The following is an 18238-nucleotide window of genomic DNA, read 5'->3' on the forward strand; positions in this document are numbered from 1 at the left end:
GTGTCACTGGTGTCACTGGAGTCACTGGTGTCACTGCAGTCACTGGTGTTACTGCAGTCACTGGTGTCACTGGAGTCACTGGAGTCACTGGTGTCACTGCAGTCACTGGAGTCACTGGAGTCACTGGTGTCACTGCAGTCACTGGAGTCACTGGAGTCACTGGAGTCACTGGGGTCACTGGGGTCACTGGGGTCACTGCAGTCACTGGTGTCACTGCAGTCACTGGTGTCACTGCAGTCACTGGTGTCACTGGAGTCACTGGTGTCACTGCAGTCACTGGTGTCACTGCAGTCACTGGTGTCACTGCAGTCACTGGAGTCACTGGAGTCACTGGAGTCACTGGAGTCACTGGAGTCACTGCGTCACTGGAGTCACTGGAGTCACTAGAGTCACTGGTGTCATTGCAGTCACTGGAGTCACTGGAGTCACTGGTGTCACTGGTGTCACAGGAGTCACTGGTGTCACTGGAGTCACTGGTGTCACTGGAGTCACTGGTGTCACTGGAGTCACTGCAGTCACTGGTGTCACTGGAGTCACTGGAGTCACTGGTGTCACTGGTGACACTGGAGTCACTGTTGTCACTGGTGTCACTGGGGTTACTGGTGTCACTGCAGTCACTGGAGTCACTGGAGTCACTGGTGTCACTGGTGTCACTGGAGTCACTGGAGTCACTGCAGTCACTGGAGTCACTGGAGACACTGCAGTCACTGGAGTCACTCCTGTTACTGGAGTCACTGGTGTCACTGGAGTCACTGGAGTCACTGGAGTCACTGCGTCACTGGTGTCACTGGAGTCACTTGTGTCACTGGAGTCACTGGAGTCACTGGAGTCACTGGTGTCACTGCAGTCACTGGAGTCACTGGAGTCACTGGAGTCACTGTTGTTCACTGGATTCACTGGTGCCACTGGAGTCGCTGGTGTCAGTGGAGTCACGGGAGTCACTGGTGTCACTGGTGTCACTGGTGTCACTGCAGTCACTGGAGTCACTGGGGTCACTGGGGTCACTGGTGTCACTGGTGTCACTGTTTTCACTGGTGTCACTGGAGTCACTGGGGTCACTGGTGTAACTGGTGTCACTGGTGTCACTGGAGTCACTGGTGTCACTGCAGTCACTGGTGTCACTGGTGTCACTGGTGTCACTGGAATCACTGGAGACACTGGAGACACTGGAGTCACTGGGGTCACTGGAGTCACTGGTGTCACTGGAGACACTGGAGTCACTGGAGACACTGGAAACACTGGAGACACTGGAGTCACTGCAGTCACTGGAGTCACTGGGGTCACTGGAGTCACTGGAGTCACTGGTGTCACTGGAGTCACTGCGTCAATGGAGTCACTGGAGTCACTGGAGTCACTGGTGTCACTGGTGTCACTGGAGTCACTGGTGTCACTGCAGTCACTGGAGTTACTGGTGTCACTGGAGTCACTGTTGTTCACTGGGGTCACTGGAGTCACTGGTGTCACTGGAGTTACTGTTGTTCACTGGAGTCACTGGACTCACTGGTGTCACTGCAGTCACTGGAGTCACTGGAGTCACTGGAGTCACTGGTGTCACTGGAGTCACTGGTGTCACCGGAGTCACTGGTGTCACTGGAGACACTGGTGTCACTGGTGTCACTGGAGTCACTGGTGTCAGTGCAGTGACTGGTGTCACTGGTGTCACTGGTGTCACTGGAGTCACTGGTGTCACTGGAGTCACTGGAGTCACTGGTGTCACTGCAGTCACGGGAGTCACTGGGGTCACTGGAGTCACTGGAGTCACTGGTGTCATTGCAGTCACTGGTGTCACTGGAGTCACTGTAGTCACTGCAGTCACTGGTGTCACTGCAGTCACTGGTGTCACTGGATTCACTGGAGTCACTGGAGTCACTGGAGTCACTGGAGTCACTGGAGTCACTGCGTCACTGGAGTCACTGGAGTCAGTGGAGTCACTGTGTCACTGGAGTCACTAGAGTCACTGGTGTCATTGCAGTCACTGGAGTCACTGGTGTCACTGGTGTCACAGGAGTCACTGGTGTCACTGGAGTCACTGGTGTCACTGGAGTCACTGGAGTCACTGGTGTCACTGGAGTCACTGGTGTCACTGGAGTCACTGGAGTCACTGCAGTCACTGGTGTCACTGGAGTCACTGGAGTCACTGGTGTCACTGGTGTCACTGGAGTCACTGGAGTCACTGGAGTCACTGGGGTTACTGGTGTCACTGCAGTCACTGGAGTCACTGGAGTCACTGGTGTCACTGGTGTCACTGGAGTCACTGGAGTCTCTGCAGTCACTGGAGTCACTGGAGACACTGCAGTCACTGGAGTCACTCCTGTTACTGGAGTGACTGGTGTCACTGGAGTCACTGGAGTCACTGGAGTCACTGCGTCACTGGTGTCACTGGAGTCACTGGTGTCACTGGAGTCACTGGAGTCACTGGTGTCACTGGAGTCACTGCAGTCACTGCAGTCACTGTTGTTCACTGGATTCACTGGTGCCACTGGAGTCGCTGGTGTCAGTGGAGTCACGGGAGTCACTGGTGTCACTGGTGTCACTGGTGTTACTGCAGTCACTGGAGTCACTGGGGTCACTGGTGTCACTGGAGTCACTGTTTTCACTGGTGTCACTGGAGTCACTGGGGTCACTGGTGTAACTGGTGTCACTGCAGTCACTGGTGTCACTGGAGTCACTGGAGTCACTGGAGACACTGGAGACACTGGAGTCACTGCAGTCACTGGTGTCACTGCAGTCACTGGAGTCACTGGTGTCACTGGAGTCACTGCGTCACTGGAGTCACTGCACTCACTGGAGTCACTGCACTCACTGGAGTTACTGGTGTCACTGGTGTCACTGGAATCACTGGAGACACTGGAGACACTGGAGTCACTGTGTCACTGGAGTCACTGGTGTCACTGGAGACACTGGAGTCACTGCAGTCCCTGGAGACACTGGAAACACTGGAGACACTGGAGTCACTGCAGTCACTGGAGTCACTGGGGTCACTGGAGTCACTGGAGTCACTGGTGTCACTGGAGTCACTGCGTCAATGGAGTCACTGGAGTCACTGGAGTCACTGGTGTCACTGGTGTCACGGGAGTCACTGGTGTCACTGCAGTCACTGGAGTCACTGGTGTCACTGGAGTCACTGTTGTTCACTGGAGTCACTGGTGTCACTGGTGTCACTGGAGTCACTGTTATTCACTGGAGTCACTGGAGTCACTGGTGTCACTGCAGTCACTGGAGTCACTGGAGTCACTGGAGTCACTGGAGTCACTGGTGTCACTGGAGTCACTGGTGTCACCGGAGTCACTGGTGTCACTGGAGACACTGGGGTCACTGGTGTCACTGGAGTCACTGGTGTCAGTGCAGTGACTGGTGTCACTGGTGTCACTGGTGTCACTGGAGTCACTGGTGTCACTGGAGTCACTGGAGTCACTGGAGTCACTGGTGTCACTGCAGTCACTGGAGTCACTGGTGTCACTGGAGTCACGGGAGTCACGGGAGTCACTGGTGTCACTGGAGTCACTGGAGTCACTGGTGTCATTGCAGTCACTGGTGTCACTGGAGTCACTGGTGTCACTGGAGTCACTGGAGTCACTGGTGTCACTGGAGTCACTGCATCACTGCAGTCACTGGAGTCACTGGAGTCACTGGAGTCACTGGTGTCACTGGAGTCACTGGTGTCACTGGAGTCACTGTTGTCACTGGAGTCACTGGAGTCACTGGTGTCACTGGTGTCACTGGAGTCACTGGTGTCACTGGTGTCACTGCAGTCACTGGAGTCACTGGAGTCACTGGAGTCACTGGATTCACTGGAGTCACTGCAGTCACTGGAGTCACTGGAGTCACTGGTGTCATTGCAGTCACTGGAGTCACTGGAGTCACTGGAGTCACTACAGTCACTGGAGTCACTGGAGTCACTGGAGTCACTGGAGTCACTGGAGTAATGGTATCACTGGTGTCACTGGTGTCACTGGAGTCACTGGTGTCACTGGAGACACTGGAGTCACTGCAGTCACTGGAGACACTGGAAACACTGGAGACACTGGAGTCACTGCAGTCACTGGAGTCACTGGAGTCACTGGAGTCACTGGAGTCACTGGTGTCACTGGAGTCACTGCGTCAATGGAGTCACTGGAGTCACTGGAGTCACTGGTGTCACTGGTGTCACTGGAGTAACTGGTGTCACTGCAGTCACTGGTGTCACTGGTGTCACTGGAGTCACTGTTGTTCACTGGAGTCACTGGTGTCACTGGTGTCACTGGAGTCACTGTTGTTCACTGGAGTCACTGGACTCACTGGTGTCACTGCAGTCACTGGAGTCACTGCAGTCACTGGAGTCACTGGTGTCACTGGTGTCACTGGAGTCACTGGAGTCACTGGAGTCACCGGAGTCACTGGTGTCACTGGAGACACTGGGGTCACTGGTGTCACTGGTGTCACTGGTGTCAGTGCAGTGACTGGTGTCACTGGAGTCACTGGTGTCACTGGAGTCACTGGAGTCACTGGAGTCACTGGTGTCACTGGAGTCACTGGAGTCACTGGTGTCACTGCAGTCACTGCAGTCACTGGTGTCACTGGGGTCACTGGAGTCACTGGAGTCACTGGTGTCATTGTAGTCACTGGTGTCACTGGAGTCACTGGTGTCACTGGTGTCACTGGAGTCACTGGTGTCACTGGAGTCACTGCATCACTGCAGTCACTGCAGTCACTGGTGTCACTGGAGTCACTGCGTCACTGGAGTCACTGGTGTCACTGGAGTCACTGTTGTCACTGGAGTCACTGGAGTCACTGGTGTCACTGGTGTCACTGGAGTCACTGGTGTCACTGCAGTCACTGGAGTCACTGGTGTCACTGGAGTCACGGGAGTCACGGGAGTCACTGCAGTCACTGGAGTCACTGGAGTCACTGGTGTCATTGCAGTCACTGGTGTCACTGGAGTCACTGGAGTCACTGGAGTCACTGGAGTAATGGTATCACTGGTGTCACTGGTGTCACTGGAGTCACTGGTGTCACTGGTGTCACTGGTGTCACTGGTGTCACTGGAGTCACTGGAGTCACTGGTGTCACTGGTGTCACTGGAGTCACTGGTGTCATTGCAGTCACTGGTGTCACTGGTGTCACTGGAGTCACTGGAGTCACTGGTGTCACTGGTGTCACTGGAGTCACTGGTGTCATTGCAGTCACTGGAGTCACTGGTGTCACTGGAGTCACTGGAGTCACTGGAGTCACTGGAGTCACTGGTGTCACTGGAGTCACTGGGGTCACTGGAGTCACTGGGGTCACTGGAGTCACTGGTGCCAGTGAAGCAAGTGGAGTCGCTGCTGCCACTGGTGCCACTGGTGTCGCCTTAACGTTGCCGCCTCCGAGTGTGGCCGGGCCCCGCCCACCTGCCCCTCCCCCTCCGCCAGCCCTGCCCCTGTGTCTGCCCCTCCCCCCACGCCTGGGCCCACCGCAGTGTCCCTCCTCTCCCCCTGTCCCGCCCCCTCCCCATGCCCCGCCCCTGCCCCGCCCCCCGGATCCCTCGCACCGCCCCTTTCCCACCCCCTGGTTTTCCCACCCCTCCCCCTTTCCGAAACCATCCCCCATGCCCCGCCCCTCCCCGCCCCGCCCCCATGCCGCATTTCCCCCATGCCCCGCCCCTCCCCCGCCCCTCTCCCCGCCCCGCCCCTTCCCAACCTCCTCCCCTCCTTCCACCCCTCCCCCTTTCCCACCTCCTCCCCGTCTCTCCCCTCCCCGCCCCTCCCCCATGCCGCCCCTCCCCCATGCCCCGCCCCTCCCCCGCCCCTCCCCCGCCCCCCCGATCCCTCGCACCGCCCCTTTCCCACCCCCTCCCCTTTTTCCACCCCCTCCCACTTTCCCATCTTCTCCCTCTCTCCCTCCCTTCCCTGCCCCTCCCCCACACCGCCCCTCCCCCATGCCCCGCCCCTCTCCCATGCCCCGCCCCTCCCCCGCCCCTCGATACTTCGCACCGCCCCTTTCCCACCCCCTCCCCTTTTTCCACCCCCTCCCACTTTCCCAACTTCTCTCTCCCCCTCCCCTCCCCGCCCCTCCCCCATGCCGCCCCTCCCCCATGCCCCGCCCCTCCCCCCGCCCCTCCCCCCGCCCCCCTGGGTCCCTCGCGCCGCCCCTTTCCCACCCCCTCACCCTTTCCCACCCCTTTCCCACTCCCTCCCCGTGTCCCACCCTTCCCTCCCCCTGTCCCTCCCTTCCCCGCCCCTCCCCCACGCCGCCCCTCCCCCATGCCCCGCCCCTCCCCCCGCCCCTCCCCCCGCCCCCCTGGGTCCCTCGCGCCGCCCGTGCCGGCGCCCGGGGGAAGCAGCGGCGGAGGAACCATGTCCTATGTCCCCTTCCGAGGTACCGGTACCGGGGGGGGGGGGGGCTCCGGGAGGGGGGAGGGGCGGCACCGGGTGGGGGAGGGTCGGCAGCGGCCCGGCCTCGCCGCCGGTACCGGGGGAGGGGGGGGGAGGGGGGGGGAAACGGCCCCGGGTGGGGCCGGGATCAGCACCGGGAGGCGGGGGGGGGGGGGAGACGGGGACCGGGACTGGGGGATGCTGGGAGCGGGGGATGGCGGTACTGGGGCGTACTGGTACCGGGGGCGGTGGTACTGGGGGATACTGGTGCCCAGTAATGCCGGTGCTGGGGGAGGATGCTGCTACTGGGAGATGCTGGTACTGGGGGATGCTGGTACTGGGGGATGCCGGTACCGGGGGTGGCGATACTGGGGGGTTACTGGTGCCCAGTAATGCCGGTAGTGGGGGAGGATGCCGGTAGTGGGGGAGGATGCCGGTACTGGGGGATGCTGGTACCGGGGATGGTGATACTGGGGGACAGTGGTGCCGGGGGATGGCGGTACTGGGGGTTACTGGTGCCCAGTAATGCCGGTACTGGGGGAGGATGCCGGTATTGGGGGATGCTGGGAGCGGGGGATGGCGGTACTGGGGGATACTGGTGCCGGGGGATGGCGGTACTGGGGGTTACTGGTGCCCAGTAATGCCGGTGCTGGGGGAGGATGCTGGTATCGGGGGATGGCGGTACTGGGGGATACTGGTACCGGGGATGCCGGTACTGGGGGTTACTGGTGCCCAGTAATGCCGGTACTGGGGGAGGATGCTGCTACTGGGGGAGGATGCTGCTACTGGGGGATACTGGTACTGGGAGAGCCTTGTACTGGGGGATACTGGTACTGGGGGATACTGGTTCTGGGGGATGCCGGTACTGGGGGATACTGGTGCCCAGTAATGCCGGTGCCGAGGGATGCTGGTCCCAGCGGCGGGTTCACCCCCGCGGCCAGGGCCCGATCCTGGGGTGGGGGGTCCGGGGGTGTGGGCGGGGCCGGAGGGGGGGTGTCCCCGGGGACCGGCCTGACCCACTTCGGAAACGGGGCCGGGGCCGCGGGCTGGGGGGGGGGGGGGGGGGGGGCGGGGGGGGACCCCGATATCCGGGGGGGGAGGGGGGACTCAGGCCTCCGGGCCTTCCCCTCCCCCCCCCCGGTACCGGAGCCTTGGGGGGCGCCGGCAGCCGGACTGTGGGGGTGGGGGTGGGGCTGGTTGGTCAGGCCTCACCCCCGGGGGGACCCCAATATTCGCGGGGGGGTGGGGGGATCCCGATGTGGGGGGGGGGGGGCACCCCCAGGCGTCCAGGCCTCGCCCCTCCCCCACCCTCAGCGTGGGAGGCCGAAGGACCCCAATGTCAGCGATGGGGGAGGGGTGGAGGTGGGGGTGAACCCCCATATCCAGGAGGGGTCTCAGGAGTCCGGCTGGGGGGGGTGGGGGTGGGGGTCCTCGCCCACCCTTCCCCAACCCCCCGCCCCTCCCCCCTCTCCGTGGGCTGCGGTTGCCGGAGCAACGCGGGGATGCACCCGGTGGGGGGGGGGGGGGGGGAAGAGGGGGGGGGAAGCAGCGGGATGGGGGGAGGAGGGGTGACCCCAGCGGTGACCCCCCCACCCCTCCCCCACCCCCAGATGTGCGAGGAGCCCCCCTGGCGCGCGGGCCCTACGCCCCCTCCCCCTACGAGCGCCCACCCTGGAACCCCCGATTTTGCATCATCTCCGGGAACCAGCTGCTGATGCTGGATGAGGAGGAGGTGAGGGGGGTGGGGGGGGTTGGGGGGGCGGGGGGGGGGGTCTCCCATTATCTCACTTAACACCCCCACCCCCCCCCACCCCCCCCCCCCCACCCCCCCCAGATCCACCCGCTGCTCATCCGGGACCGCCGGAGCGAACCGTGCCGGAGCAAACTGCTGCGCCGCACCGTCAGCGTCCCGGTGGAGGGGCGCCCCCACCCCGAGCACGGTACGGGGGGGGCAGGGCGGGGGGGAGGCCGGCATCGCCCCCCACCCCCCCGCCTCTCGGGTTGCCATCCCGTAATGCTCGCCGGAGGCACGCAGGGCTGCGCGGCAACCGTTGCTAGGGAACACCCACCCCCCCCCCCCCCCAACACCAGCGGGGGAGGGAGGCGGCTGGTCCTACCCCTCCCCCACCCCGCCCCTCCCCCCACCCCCCCCGAATGTAAAAAAAAAAAAAAAAATTTTTAAAAATTTTAAAAATTAAAAATGGAATTTTTTAAAAAAGTAAAATTTTTTAAAAGGAGAAAAAATAAATTAAAAATGAAAGAGTGAAACTTGGAGGCAACTTTAAAAATGGAGGATCGAAAAGGAAAAAATTGGGACACTAAAAATGGAAAATTAAAGATGGAAAATTAAAGAGTTGAAAAGGAAAAATGGAAAATTAAAGAATTGAAAAGGAAAAAAGGGAAAATTAAAGAGTTGAAAAGGAAAAAATGGAAAATTAAAAATGGAAAATTAAAGATGGAAAATTAAAGAGTTGAAAAGGAAAAAATGGAAAATTAAAAATGGAAAATTAAAGAGTTGAAAAGGAAAAATGGAAAATTAAAAATGGAAAATTAAAGAGTTGAAAAGGAAAAATGGAAAATTTAAAATGGAAAATTAAAGAGTTGAAAAGGAAAAATGGAAAACTAAAAATGGAAAATTAAAGAGTTGAAAAGGAAAAATGGAAAATTAAAAATGGAAAATTAAAGAGTTGAAAAGGAAAAATGGAAAATTAAAAATGGAAAAGAAGAAAGGAAAAATTAAAGAGTTGTAAAGGGAAAAAATGGAAAATTCAAAACGGAAAATTAAAAATTGAAAAGGAAAAAAGGAAACTAAAAATGTGAAAAAGTTAAAAAATGGAAAATTAAAGAATTGAAGATTTAAAATTGAAGATTCAAAGCTGGAAAAAATGCAAAACTGAAAACTGAAAAAAATTGAAAATTAAAAATAAAACGGAAAAATTGGAAAATTAAGAAAGAGAAAAATTGAAAAATGAAAAACTGGAAAATAAAAAAGTAAAAATTTGAAAAGTTAAAAAGTGAAAAATAAAATATTGAAAATTAAGAATTAAAAAATTTTAAAAAATTTTAAAAATTAAAAAAGAAATTAAAAATTTAACAATTTTAAAATCCAAAAAGGGTGGGCTTGACCCTCCCCCCTCACTTCGCCCCTCCCCCCCGGGGTCACCTCTGCCCCTCCCCCCGTGGGGACCCAGGTGTCACCCCTCCCCCCCCAACACCTGGGTCCCCTCGGGGTGGGGGAGGGGCATGGAGGGGACCCAGGTGTGTCCGGGCGCTGCCCCTCCCCCCTCCCCGGCTCCGCGGGTGGGCTCGGGGGGTGGGGGTGGGGCGGGGACACGGGGGGACACGGGGGTGCCCCTCCCCCCCGCCCCTCCCCCACCCCCGGCTCCCTCCCGGCATTTTAAAAAAAGAAATTTTTTAATTTTTTTTTTTTTTTTTTTTTTTGGTTTCCCGGCAAAGTTGGGCTGAAAAACGCGTCGCCACGGCAACGGCGACAGCGCCCCTCCCCCGCCCCCGCCCCCGCCCCGCCCCCGCAGGCTCCGCCCACGCGTGGGGACCGGCCACCGCCACCGTGTCACCGCCACCGTGTCACCGTCGCTGTCACCGTGTCAGTGTCACCGTCACCGTCACCGTGTCACCGTCACCGTGTCACCGTCGCTGTCACCGTGTCATTGTCAGTGTCACCGTGTCACCGTTGCTGTCGCCGTCACCGTCACTGTGTCACTGTCACCGTGTCACCATCGCCGTCGCCATGTCACCATCACTGTCACGTCCGTGTCACCGTGTCACCATCACCGTCACCATGTCACCGTCCGTGCCACCGTGTCACCATTCGCTGTCACCATCGCTGCCACCGTCAGTGTCACCGTGCCACGGCCACCATCACCCTGTCACCATCACTGACACCCTCAGTGTCACTGTGTCACCATCACTGTCACCATGTCACTGTCACCATGTCACTGTCACCGTCACTGTCACTGTGTCACCATCGCCGTCACCGTTGCTGTCACCGTCAGTGTCACCATGTCACCGCCAGTGTCACCGTACCACAACCACTGTCACCACCCCTGTCACCATGTCACCGTCACCGTCAGTGTCACCGTGCCAACACCAGTGTCACCGCCACCGTCTCCAGTGTCACCATCACAGCCACTGTCCCCACCGCTGCCCCCAGCGTCACCACCAGTGCCACCAGTATCACCACGCCACAAACACTGCCACCACCAGTGTCACACCAGTGTCACCATCACTGTCACCAGTGTCACCGTGCCACCACCAGTGTCACACCAGTGTCACCATCACTGTCACCGTGCCACCACCAGTGTCACACCAGCACCACCATCACTGCCACTGTCACACCAGTGCCACCAGTGTCACCACTGCTGTCACCACCACCATTGTCACCACCAGTGCCACAGTGTCCCCATGCCACAGCCACCAGTGCCACCAGTGTCACCACAGCTGCTGCCAGGGTCACCATGCCACCACCAGTGTCACCAGTGTCACCACCAGTGTCACCAGTGCCACAACCACCATCACCCCCGCCACCGTCCCCGGCCACCATCGTCACTGTGACGTCACCAGCGTCACACCCCTCCCTCACTGCTCCTGTCCCTGGTGTCACCAGTGCCACCATCACCAGTGTCCCCGGTGCCACCATCACCAGTGCCACCAGTGTCACCATCCTCACTGCCATGACCACCAACAGTGCCACCAGTGCCACGTCACCAGTGCCACCAGTGTCACTGTCCCCACTGCCACCAGTGTCCCCATCACTGCCACCACCAGTGCCACCAGTGTCACTGTCCCCACTGCCACCAGTGTCCCCATCACCGCCATCACCAGTGCCACCAGTGTCACTGTCCCCACTGCCACCAGTGCCACCAGTGTCACTGTCCCCACTGCCACCAGTGTCCCCATCACCGCCATCACCAGTGCCACCAGTGTCACTGTCCCCACTGCCACCAGTGTCCCCATCACCGCCACCACCAGTGACACCAGTGTCACTGTCCCCACTGCCACCAGTGCCACCAGTGTCACTGTCCCCACTGCCACCAGTGTCCCCATCACCACCACCACCAGTGCCACCAGTGTCACTGTCCCCACTGCCACCAGTGTCCCCATCACCGCCATCACCAGTGCCACCAGTGTCACTGTCCCCACTGCCACCAGTGTCCCCATCACCGCCACCACCAGTGTCACTGCCCCCACTGCCACCAGTGTCCCCATCACCGCCATCACCAGTGCCACCAGTGTCACTGTCCCCACTGCCACCAGTGTCCCCATCACCGCCACCACCAGTGTCACCAGTGTCACCACCAGTGTCACCAGTGCCACAACCACCATCACCCCCGCCACCGTCCCCGGCCACCATCGTCACTGTGACGTCACCAGCGTCACACCCCTCCCTCACTGCTCCTGTCCCTGGTGTCACCAGTGCCACCATCACCAGTGTCCCCGGTGCCACCATCACCAGTGCCACCAGTGTCACCATCCTCACTGCCATGACCACCAACAGTGCCACCAGTGCCACGTCACCAGTGCCACCAGTGTCACTGTCCCCACTGCCACCAGTGTCCCCATCACTGCCACCACCAGTGCCACCAGTGTCACTGTCCCCACTGCCACCAGTGTCCCCATCACCGCCATCACCAGTGCCACCAGTGTCACTGTCCCCACTGCCACCAGTGCCACCAGTGTCACTGTCCCCACTGCCACCAGTGTCCCCATCACCGCCACCACCAGTGACACCAGTGTCACTGTCCCCACTGCCACCAGTGCCACCAGTGTCACTGTCCCCACTGCCACCAGTGTCCCCATCACCACCACCACCAGTGCCACCAGTGTCACTGTCCCCACTGCCACCAGTGTCCCCATCACCGCCATCACCAGTGCCACCAGTGTCACTGTCCCCACTGCCACCAGTGTCCCCATCACCGCCACCACCAGTGTCACTGCCCCCACTGCCACCAGTGTCCCCATCACCGCCATCACCAGTGCCACCAGTGTCACTGTCCCCACTGCCACCAGTGTCCCCATCACCGCCACCACCAGTGACACCAGTGTCACTGTCCCCACTGCCACCAGTGTCCCCATCACCACCACCACCAGTGCCACCAGTGTCACTGTCCCCACTGCCACCAGTGTCCCCATCACCGCCACCACCAGTGACACCAGTGTCACTGTCCCCACTGCCACCAGTGTCCCCATCACCGCCACCACCAGTGACACCAGTGTCACTGTCCCCACTGCCACCAGTGTCCCCATCACCACCACCACCAGTGCCACCAGTGTCACTGTCCCCACTGCCACCAGTGTCCCCATCACCACCACCACCAGTGCCACCAGTGTCACTGTCCCCACTGCCACCAGTGTCCCCATCACCGCCATCACCAGTGCCACCAGTGTCACTGTCCCCACTGCCACCAGTGTCCCCATCACCGCCACCACCAGTGACACCAGTGTCACTGTCCCCACTGCCACCAGTGCCACCAGTGTCACTGTCCCCACTGCCACCAGTGTCCCCATCACCACCACCACCAGTGTCACCAGTGTCACTGTCCCCACTGCCACCAGTGTCCCCATCACCGCCATCACCAGTGCCACCAGTGTCACTGTCCCCACTGCCACCAGTGTCCCCATCACCGCCATCACCAGTGTCACCCCCACCAGTGCCGCCAGTGTCCCCCTGTCCCCCCCACCCGCCACACCCACCAGTGCCACCAGTGCCACTGTCCCGTGATGACCCCGGTGACATCACACGGGTGTCACCGGGGGGGGGGGGGGTCCCCGCGTGTGTCCCCCCCCCGTGTCCCCTCCCCCCCCCATCCCGCAGGTTCCCACGGGGGTGGGGGCGGGGCGGGAGTGGGGGAGGGGGACACACGCGGACGCGAGACCCCGCGTGCGGCGGCGGCGGGGCGTGGCCACGTCTCCCGGGCAACGCCGCCCCGCCCCCTGCCCCGGACCCCGCCCCCCCATTTCCCCCCCACCCCCACCCCCGCTTCAGGGGCGGGGCGGGGCCGCGCGCGCCCGACGTGGGGGGGGGCGGGGCCGGAGGGGGGCGCGCGCGGCGGGGGCGGAGCGTGCGCGCGCGCGGGGCGGTGGCGGCGGCGGGAGCGGGAGCGGCGGGGGGTGAGTGTGCAACGGCGGGGGCGAGTGTGCAACGGGGGGGGCGAGCGTGCAACGGCGGGGGCGAGTGTGCAACGGGGGGGGCGAGTGTGCAACGGGGGGGGCGAGTGTGCAACGGGGGGGGGGGGGGCGTGCAAAGCCGGAGGCGAGTGTGCAGAGCCGGGGGTGAGTGTGCAGAGCCGGGGGTGAGTGTGCAACGGGGGGGCGAGTGTGCAAAGCCGGAGCGATCGTGCACGCTTGCAGGGGTGGGGGGGGGGGGGCGCAGGGCCGGCGGCGAGTGTGCAAGGGTTTTGGGGGGGGCAGAGAGCGTGCAAGGCTGGGGGGTGAGCGTGCAAGGCTCTGGGGGTGACAGCGGGCGTGCAAAGCTCAGGGGTGAGCGTGCAAGGGTTTGGGGGGGGCAGGGAGCAGGCACAGCTCGGAGGGGAGCGCGCAGGGCTTTGGGGGTGACGGGGAGCGTGCAAGGCTCTGGGAGCGACTAGCAAGCGTGCAAGGCTGGCAGTGAGTGTGCAAGGCTCGGGGGTGAGCGTGCAAAGCTCGGGGGGTGACAGGGAGTGTGCAAGGCTCTGGGGGTGAGCGTGCAAAGCTCTGGGGGTGACAGGGAGTGTGCAAGGCTCTGGGGGTGACAAGCAAGCGTGCAGGGCTGGCGGTGAGCATGCAAAGCTCTGGGGGTGAGTGTGCAAAGCTCTGGGGGTGACAGGGAGCGTGCAAAGCTTGGGGGTGAGTGTGCAAAGCTCTGGGGGTGACAGGGAGCGTGCAAAGCTTGGGGGTGAGTGTGCAAAGCTCTGGGGGTGACAGGGAGCATGCAAAGCTCTGGGGGTGAGTGTGCAAAGCTCTGGGGGTGAGGGGGGGCGTGCAGGGCCTGGGGGTGACAACGTGCACGGCTGGGAGTGAGCAGGAGGGCACGGGGGGGAGGTGTGAGTGTGCACGGCCAGAGCGTGCATGGCTTTGCAGGTGAGCGTGGCCGGCTCCGGGGGGGAGCGCGAGTGTGCAAAGCGCCGGCGGTGAGTGTGCAAAGCGCCCGGGGTGAGTGTGGGCATGGCTGGCCGGGCGTGAGCGTGCCCGGCTCGGGGGTAAGAGTGAGTGTGCAGGGCCTGGGGCGAGCGTGCACCGTGCGAGGGTGAGCGTGCATGGCTTGGGGGGCAGGCTATGGCTCAGGGGTGAGTGTGAGCGTGCACGGCCTGGGGTGAGCGTGCAAGGCTCCTGGTGCGAGTGTGCGAGGCTCCTGGTGCGAGTGCGAGCGTGCACAGCCCGGTGCGAGTGTGCACAGCTCCCAGTGTGAGCGTGCACAGCCTGGGGTGAGCGTGCACGGCTCTGGGGGGGTGAGTGTGCACAGCTCCTGGTGCAAGTGCGAGCGTGCAAAGACCAGGGTGAGCGTGCAAGGCCTGGAGTGAGCGTGCACGGCTCCAGGTGCGAGTGTGAGCATGCACGGCCCAGGGTGAGTGTGCAAGGCCTGGGGTGAGCGTGCAAGGCTTGGGGTGAGTGTGCAAGGCTCGGGGAGAGTGTGCAAGGCCCACAACTCCCTGAACCCCCCCCCCCGCCACCGCCGCTGCCCCTCGTGCCCCCCCCGGCCCCGGCGTGCGCCGCGCGGCACACGCGTGTGTGAGGCGTGCGGGGATGCGGCCGGGGGCCCGATCCCCGCCGGGCACCCGCGGGCCTCGCGGGGGGCCCCCGGGGCCGCTCTAGGGTGGGGGAGGCGCCATGTGGGGCCCCCCCCAGCCGGGCCCCCCCTGGGCGCTGAGGGGCACCCTGGGGCCCCCCCCCGGCACCCGCCTCAGCCTCGAGGGCGGCAGCAGGACCGTGGCCGGTAGGAACCGGGGTGGGGGGGTGAGGGGGGGGCTGGGGGGGACCCCAAGATTGGGGATGGAGTTTGGGGGGGGGGCTGGTGGGGGGGGCAGAGTTAAGGGGGTTTGGGGGGGCAAAGTTTTGGGGGGTCCCCAAGGTCAGGGGCAGAGTTAAGGGTACATTGGGGAGGGGTCTGGGGCGGGGGACAGAGTTTGGGGGACCCCAAGGTTGGGGGTGGAGTTTGGGGGGAGGTCTGGGGGGGGCAGAGTTAAGGGGGTTTGGAGGAGGAGAAAGTTTGGGGGACCCCAAGGCTGGGGGCAGAGTTAAGGGTATATTGGGGGGGGACTTGGGGGGGGCAGAGTTTGGGGGACCCCCAAGGTCAGAGTTAAGGGTATATTGTGGGGGGGAGTGTCAGGGTTAAGGCGGTTGGGGGGGGGCAAAGTTGGGGGACCCCAGGGCTGGGGGCAGAGTTGGGGGTATTTGGGCGGGGGGGAAGAGCTTGGGGGGGTCTCGGGGGGAAGATTTGGGGGACCCCAAGGCCAGGGGCAGAGTTAAGGGGCTGTTGGGGAGGGGGCAGAGTTTGGGGGACCCCCGGAGCACAGGGATGTCCCTTGTTTTGGGGGGGTGAGAGGGGGTGACGTCGGGGATGGGGGGAGGGACGGGGGGAGGGGCAGAGGGATGGGGGAGGGGGCGAAGGGACCCCGGGGGCTGCTGGGAGGTGGGGGGTGGGGGGAGGGAGGCCTTCAGGGGCCTCCCGGATACTGGGGTGACCCCATGGTCCCCCCCAAATCCCTCCCAGGTCACCTGGGCCCCCCCAAATCCTCCCTGGATGCCTGGGCTCCCCCAAATCCCACCCAGGTGACCTGGGTCCCCCTCAGGACACCTGGGTCCCCCCCAAATCCCTCCCAGGTCACCTGGATCCCCCTCAGGACACCTGGGTCCCCCCCAAATCCCACCCAGGTGACCTGGATCCCCCTCAGGACACCTGGGTCCCCCCCAAATCCCTCCCAGGTGACCTGGATCCACCCCAGGTCACCTGGGTCCCCCCCAAATACCTGGGTCCCCCCAAAACTTCCCCGGATGCCTGGGCCCGCCCCCCCATAACCTCACAACCCCCACCCCCCCCCACAGCAGATGGATGGGAGGGGGGGTATGTGGGGGTCCCCCTGGGGGGGGGGGGATGTGGGGGTCCCCTCCTTGTCCCCGGTGTCCCCTCAGGCTCGTGTCCCCCCCCCCTCGTCCCCCCCCCAGATTACCACGGCGGCCGCTCCCGCAGGAAGAGCGTCCCCGGGGGGAAGCAGTACAGCATCAACATGGACGCCCCGCCCGCCCCCCCCTTCCGGCCCTCGGTGAGCACACGCCTGTCGTCATGGCAACCGTCGCCCCGCGCGCGCCTGTCACCGCGGTTACCCTCATCCCGCACACGCCTGTCGTCATGGCGACCCTCATCCCGTGCACGCTTGTCGCCGCGGTTACCCTCATCCCGCACGCGCCTCTCGCCGCGGTTACCCTGGCCCGGTGCATGCTTGTTGCCATGGTTACCGTGGACCCGCATGCGCCTGTTGTCATGGCAGCCGTCATCCCGCACATGCCTGTTGTCATGGCAACCATTGCCCCGCACGCGCCTGTCACCGCGGTTACCCTCATCCCGCACACGCCTGTCGTCATGGTTACCCTGGCCCAGTGTGTGCTTGTTGCCGTGGTTACCGTGGTCCCGCACGCGCCTGTCGCCGCGGTCACCCTCATCCCAAACATGCCTGTCGCCGCGGTCACCCTGGTCCCACACGTGTTTGTTGCCATGGTTACCGTGGTCCCACACACGCCTGTCGTCATGGCAACCCTCATCCCGCACATGCTTGTTGCTGTGGTCACTCTGGTGCCGTGCATGCTTGTTGCCGTGGTTACCGTGGTCCCGCACACGCCTGTCGCCGCGGTGGCCCTCATCCCACACGTGTGTGTTGCCATGGTTACGCTCATCCCGTGCACGCCTGTTGCCGTGGTTACCGCGGTCCTGCCCACGCGTGTCCTCACGGTTACCCTGGTCCCGCGCGCGTGTGTTGCCGTGGTTACCCCCGTCCTGCACATGCCTGTTGCCGTGGTTACCCCGGCCCCGCCCCTGCGTGTCGTCACGGCTACCCTGGGCCCGCACACGCCTGTCGCCGCCGTTACCCCGACCCCCTCGTTGCCATGGTTACTGTCACCCCGCCCATGACCTGTCGCCGCGGTGACCTCGCTCCCGTGTCACCGCGCTCCCCTCCCCCCCCCGCACACGCCTGTTGCCATGGTAACCCCGCTCCCTCATCCCCATGGTTACCCCCTACTCCTCCACATTCCCGTTGCCGTGGTAACCCTGGTCCGATGCTCCCTGTTGCCATGGGAACCCCGGTCCTATGTTACCCGTTGCCGTGGTAACCCCGTCCCTACCCCCCCCCCCCATCACCACGGTAACCCCGCGGTCCTATATTACCCGTCGCCATGGTAACCCTGGTCCTATGTTACCTGTTGCCGTGGTAGCCCCGGTCCGATGCTCCCCGTTGCCATGGTAACCCGGCTCCCCATCACCGTGGTTACCCCATCCATCCCCATCGCCCCCGCGGTCCCCCGGTCCCCTTGGATCCCCGTGACCCACCGTGACCCCCCAGGACCACTCCCACCCCGGCCCCCCCCCGCCCCCCCCCGCCCCAGCCCCCCCCCCCCCCCCCCCCGGCCCCCCCGGCCCCCCCTCAGCCGCCTGTACCCCAGCAAGGCTTCCTGAGCCGCCGCCTGAAGAGCTCCATCAAGCGCACCAAGAGCCAGCCCAAGCTCGACCGCACCAGCAGCTTCCGGCAGATCCTGCCCCGCTTCCGCAGCGCCGACCACGACAGGTGGGGACGCGCGGGGACAGCCCGGGGACGCCCCAGGGACACCCTCAGGGCATGCGGGGACGCCCCGGGACACCCTCAGGATGCACGGGGACACCCCAAGGATGCCCCGGGACACCCTGGGGACACCCCAGGGAC

The 18238-nt window shown here is 62.6% G+C and overlaps 2 protein-coding genes across 14 annotated transcripts in view; both read left to right on the forward strand.

The window, feature by feature from the left end:
- Window positions 1-6254: 6254 nt before the first annotated feature.
- The window catches only part of SYNGAP1 (synaptic Ras GTPase activating protein 1), a 38533-nt gene continuing 26549 nt past the window's right edge, over window positions 6255-18238 (forward strand). For 2 of the 13 annotated variants that reach the window (XM_064473859.1, XM_064473858.1), the window contains exons 1-3: window positions 13730-15261; window positions 16491-16588; window positions 17982-18103. In XM_064473859.1, the coding sequence (XP_064329929.1) occupies window positions 15156-15261; window positions 16491-16588; window positions 17982-18103 (326 nt within the window). In that variant the 5' untranslated portion in view covers window positions 13730-15155. Of the gene's footprint in view, window positions 6337-7942; window positions 8065-8166; window positions 8273-13728; window positions 15262-16026; window positions 16098-16250; window positions 16589-17981; window positions 18104-18238 lie in introns of those variants that run through there. The other 11 variants (XM_064473857.1, XM_064473860.1, XM_064473868.1 and 8 more) reach the window with 10 other exon arrangements.
- Window positions 9980-13128, forward strand: LOC135317570 (mucin-2-like). Its single transcript, XM_064473869.1, has one exon. It carries the CDS (start codon window positions 10081-10083, stop codon window positions 13069-13071), a length of 2991 nt encoding a protein of 996 aa, XP_064329939.1. The 5' UTR covers window positions 9980-10080; the 3' UTR covers window positions 13072-13128.

This window comes from Phalacrocorax carbo, chromosome 26, assembly GCF_963921805.1.
Source record: "Phalacrocorax carbo chromosome 26, bPhaCar2.1, whole genome shotgun sequence".
Lineage (NCBI taxonomy): Eukaryota > Metazoa > Chordata > Aves > Suliformes > Phalacrocoracidae > Phalacrocorax > Phalacrocorax carbo.

Bases quoted from the DNA above. Each gene is read 5' to 3' on its own strand.
- LOC135317570 (XM_064473869.1), top strand. From the start codon at position 10,081: ATGTCACCATCACTGTCACGTCCGTGTCACCGTGTCACCATCACCGTC.